The 4,526-nt window shown below is 45.5% G+C and overlaps 1 protein-coding gene across 1 annotated transcript; it reads right to left on the reverse strand.

Annotated features, from left to right (window-relative positions):
• Positions 1-2,346: 2,346 nt before the first annotated feature.
• Positions 2,347-4,280, reverse strand: LOC141816062 (alpha-humulene 10-hydroxylase-like). Its single transcript, XM_074703892.1, has 2 exons — positions 3,289-4,280; positions 2,347-3,110 (listed from the first exon to the last, which is right to left on the reverse strand). The coding sequence occupies exons 1-2, from the start codon at positions 4,228-4,230 to the stop codon at positions 2,490-2,492; spliced, it is 1,563 nt and encodes a 520-aa protein (XP_074559993.1). The 5' UTR covers positions 4,231-4,280; the 3' UTR covers positions 2,347-2,489.
• Between the last annotated feature and the right edge of the window lie 246 nt (positions 4,281-4,526).

The raw sequence follows: 4,526 nt of genomic DNA on the forward strand, positions 1-4,526 counted from the left end.
GGGAAAAAACAAAATCAAGACGAGGATAAGTACCAACAATATCAGTGCTTGATACTCCTTCTGTTCTTTTAATTTGCTTGTATCGGCCAGCCTTTTTGGCCAGAGCATATGCATCAGTACCATCTGGAAGCAGGCAAGGGTCATCCCCATGGATAATGTAATCTATATTGTATTCAGTGAATAACTTATTCATGAATTCTTTAGTTATAGCATAAGGAGCATCTTGAATGACCTCATCAACCTACTTCACTGCACCAACCATTGTCATCCTAGCAAAAGGGAAACGTAATGTATTACCAAAAGAACTAACGAAATCATGTACTGTAATTGTACAAGGCAAATCAATGTCACTAAGACTAAGAACATAATCAATGTTATGAAAAATTTTTCGTACATATATATAAGTTGCTTTTAACTGGTCATTTCATGTAACCTGACAGTTAGAAAGATGAAAGAAGAAGGAATTGGTAGATAAGTAAAACAAGTTCAAATGACAAGGGGCAAAGTTTAACACCATGTGTCCTAGTAGGGAGAGAAAGTGGGGAAGAATGGAATGCAAGAAAGAAAGAACAAATAAAATATCCAACACGAGGAACAACAATTTCACATGGAGAAAAAACTCACAAATATTGCCACTATATGAAAAATTAGTATATCTTCATACTTCTTTTGGATCTTAATGAATTGAGCATTACCTTCACTAATATCTTCCTCTTCAGCATCTATTTCAATGAATAAGAAAAATGTCATGATTGTTCACAACGTGTGAATTGTGTTTGCAACTCCACTTTATGCATGAAGTGTGGAAATGATAGGACGAGAACATTCATATAAAAATCAGAGGAGTGTGACCTACCTATGATAAAGTTGATAAATGCTTGAATATCCTCTCTGATCGGGAAATTAAATTGAGATTAAAATAGAGAGTAAGTTAAATGAACATGCACCAAAATCAATTTTGGATGTGTAAATGCTTAATTTGGAGCAAACATATAGGGATGCTTCCTGTCAGCTTGGTGGATAAAAAAACGGCAAAAGGACCAAATAAATGGATACAAAGCAACTATACAAATGGGCATGCTGGTAGATATCTTCATATAAGATATAGAGACAAAGGATGGAAAAGAAACAGCAAAAGAGCTTTAATTACCGTAGAAATCAATATCATGACTGCAAAAAGATAAAAGATGGTAGTTATCTGATCAATTACCATAAAACTATTGTTTTATTAGAGAAAGGCAATACAATCACTAAACCTAGAACCAATTTCTCAAGCGACATAAAGATAAATCTCAAATATGCACCTTTCGTGAAGCGGGGTGACGGGCGACCCCTTATTCGCCTTGATCTCGTCATCACTCACCACCCCAACAACGAGCTGATCTCCGAGGGCGCGAGCCTGCCGTAGGGAATTGCAATGGCCGTAGTGCATCATGTCGAAGCACCCATCCATGTAAACCCGGATGGGCATCTTCCTGCCCCCACGGGCGGGAGCAGCTGGTCAGGGCCTAGATGCTTGCAGTTGAAGGTATGCGGTTCGAGGGCTCATGGCGCACATGAGATAACATCAAAATGTGTCATGTTTCCAATTCCCTCGAGCCACTATGCCCTGGCCAGTCCCGCATTCACCGTGATTTACTCCCCCTCATACTTGTGGGGCCGGGGTGGGGGGCCCGCTAGGTTGGCGGTTCCAACCTTTTGCAGCCGGATGGGCATCTTCCTCCTGCGGCAGATCCCAGGGATCCGAACCACCGGAAGCAATGACAATTGAGGCCAACAGAAAATAAGGAGAGCGCGACAAAGAGGTAGGCCGCCGTGAAGCTGGGGCTTCCAAGGACCTCCATGACGCATTCTCCGATTTCCATCGGTAGGAGATAGATCTGCGTGCGAGATCTTGGATTTAAGGAGTTGAGGACCCTTCTTCAGAGCTCCATGATCGGAAGCGGAAGGGAAGGCTTCGAATCTTGGAAAGTTGAGAGGAGGGTTGCGATCGTTCGTCGCGCACGAAGGCTTCGAATCGCCCCGCCGTTAAGGTTTTGCTCGCGAAGGGTTCGCGGAGGGTTTCGCTCGCGGAGCCTCACGGGGTAATTTTGGAAAGAACCCTGGAATCAAGAATAAATCTCCATTTTCTTTGGTTTTTTGATTTCGGATTGGATGCCCTCTCTTTTGTTGACATATATTGATGTGTCGGACATGAACCATTATTTGAGAATCGTCGATTACCTAAATTAAATAAGGTTTTAATTGATAATTTTAAATAGATAACTAAGATAATCACAAATGATCCCAACCAAAAGCACCCAAGGACTACAACAGGGAGGTAAGTAGGTAGGTAGTTAGCCGATATTAAGGTTGAGTATGCGTGCATGTTCTACTAAATTAATATTACATGAATTAAGATAAAGCATGCATGCATATAATATAGATAGGTAGGTAGCTGGCAGGTTTTATTTAATTAATTTGCAGTATGGAATTTGAAGAACTAATGACTATGGCAGAGGAATGGCGAGATCAGCAAGCACAACGAGAGGTGTTTTCCTGGGTGCGCTCGTCCCGGAAATCTCCATCATGTCCAAATCCTCGGTCTTCATGCCATGGGGAAGCTTCCAGTCGAAGTGGAAGAGGAGGTTAGCCAACCCAACTTCGACTGCGGATAGCCCAAAGTTCATGCCAGGGCAGATCCTTCGCCCTACACCAAATGGCAAGAACTCGAAGTTGAAGCCCCTGAAGTCGACTGAGCCACTCTCAAATCTCTCCGGCTTGAAGCTTTCGGCGTCGGCGCCCCAGTAGGCTTCATCTCTGCCCAACGCGAACCCATTGATCAGGACTCGAGCTCTGGCCGGCACTCGATACCCCATGACCTCGCAGGTGTTTGTGCATTCTCTCGGGAGAAACAGAGGGCCCGGAGGGTGGAGCCTCAGCGTCTCCTTGATGACCAACTTGAGGTAGCTGAAGTTGGGGATGTCACTCTCTTCCAGCTTACTCTTCCCTCGCATCGCCTCCCTTATCTCACGCTGGGCCTTCTCCATTGTTTCAGGGTTCTTCACCAGCTCTGACATAGCCCATTCGGTGGTCGTCGACGATGTCTCTGTTCCTCCAGCAAATATTTCCTAAAAGAATTAATTAATTAATATATTAACGTACGGCATGATATATCGATCGATCATCAGCTAGCTAGCTAGCTAGCTATTAGTTATAAATTTGAAGAAGCTAAGGTATAATAATCTACATGCGGTAGGTTTAAAATCAGAAATTAATTATATATGTTCGATTCGATTCGATTCGAACCAGGACAACGGCCTTGATGCTGTCGGTCGTGATGGGAAATTCTAGTCCTCCTTCATCTTTAAGCCTGACCAGTACATCGATGATTAGATCCTCCTCTTCGTCTGTGGTTTCATCAGCTCGTGCAACCTGACGGTGTGCGATGATTTCATCGAACACTTTGTCTAGCTTTCCACGAGCACGCTTTAGCTTGTGCTCGGTCAGAGTGTCCAAGATTTTGAGGGAGGGGTACATGTCACCCACCGCGAAGCTGGTGAGGAGGCTCACTCCCTCCTTCACCAGCTGCAGCAACTCGGCCTGTTGTTTGCACCTTTTGCCGAACGCCGCTCTGGCCACCAACTCATAGGCCATGGACGTCACCATCTCGCCGAGATCGAGAGGCGTTTGTGCCGATGCCTTGCCGGCGATCTCCGCCGTCAGCTTACGGATCATATCCTCGCGGATGGTGGCGAAGGACTTCACGCGCCCGGGGTTGAGTAGCTCCGTGGCGTAGATCTTCCTCATCTGCTTCCAATACCCGCCGTAGGGGGCCATGGAGACGCTGAGCCCTTCGTAGGTCAATATGTTGCTGAAGGTCATGTCGGACGGCCGGCTGGAAAAGTTGAGGTCATGCCGCTTGACGATCTCCTCCACGGCCTCCACGGATGAGGCGACGACCAAGTCGATCCGCCCGAGGCGGAGCAGCATGAGCGGGCCGTGAGTTCGAGCGAGGCGGCGCAGAGTACGGTGAGGGTTGGAGCCGGCGAGTTGGTGGATGTTTCCGATGAGGGGAAGTTTGGGAGGGCCGGGTGGCAGAGGAGCTACTTGTCGTCGATGTGACTTGTGAGCTCCAGTAGTACTCCTGCCTCTCCAGAGCAGTAGTAGCAGTGCTACTGCTATGAAGAAGCCGAGGAAGAGGGTGATGAAGAAAGGGAAGAAGAGGGAAGTAGCTAATTCCATGGCCATCCAACTCAAGTGCGGTAGCTAGCTCCTAGCTCCTTAATTATCGATCGGATCCGGATGCATCAAGCTCTCTTCGTCCCAAGCATTTATTGATCAACTACGTAACGTACGTACATGTAGAGATTGTAATTAATTAATTTATTATAAAATTAATTAATTTTAAATAATAAACTATTTCTTCCCCGGGTCTACTAGGTTGTTTCCTTATCTAGTCTGGTACGAAGAACAAGCCAAGTGCCCCGAGTCTTTGTAGTAATTACGTTGTATCCACATAATTAATTAACAAACATTAATATTTA

The sequence above is a fragment of the Curcuma longa genome, unplaced genomic scaffold, assembly GCF_044706935.1.
Source record: "Curcuma longa cultivar G26 ecotype Majalengka, Jawa Barat unplaced genomic scaffold, ITB_CL_G26_1.1 contig_14126, whole genome shotgun sequence".
NCBI lineage: Eukaryota > Viridiplantae > Streptophyta > Magnoliopsida > Zingiberales > Zingiberaceae > Curcuma > Curcuma longa.

Excerpts from the sequence above, each read along its gene's own strand:
- LOC141816062 (XM_074703892.1), bottom strand. The coding sequence starts at position 4,230 with ATGGCCATGGAATTAGCTACTTCCCTCTTCTTCCCTTTCTTCATCACC. Across the intron at positions 3,111-3,288 it reads GCATCAAGGCCGTTGTCCTG|GAAATATTTGCTGGAGGAAC; the intron begins GTTCGAATCGAA and ends TAATTCTTTTAG.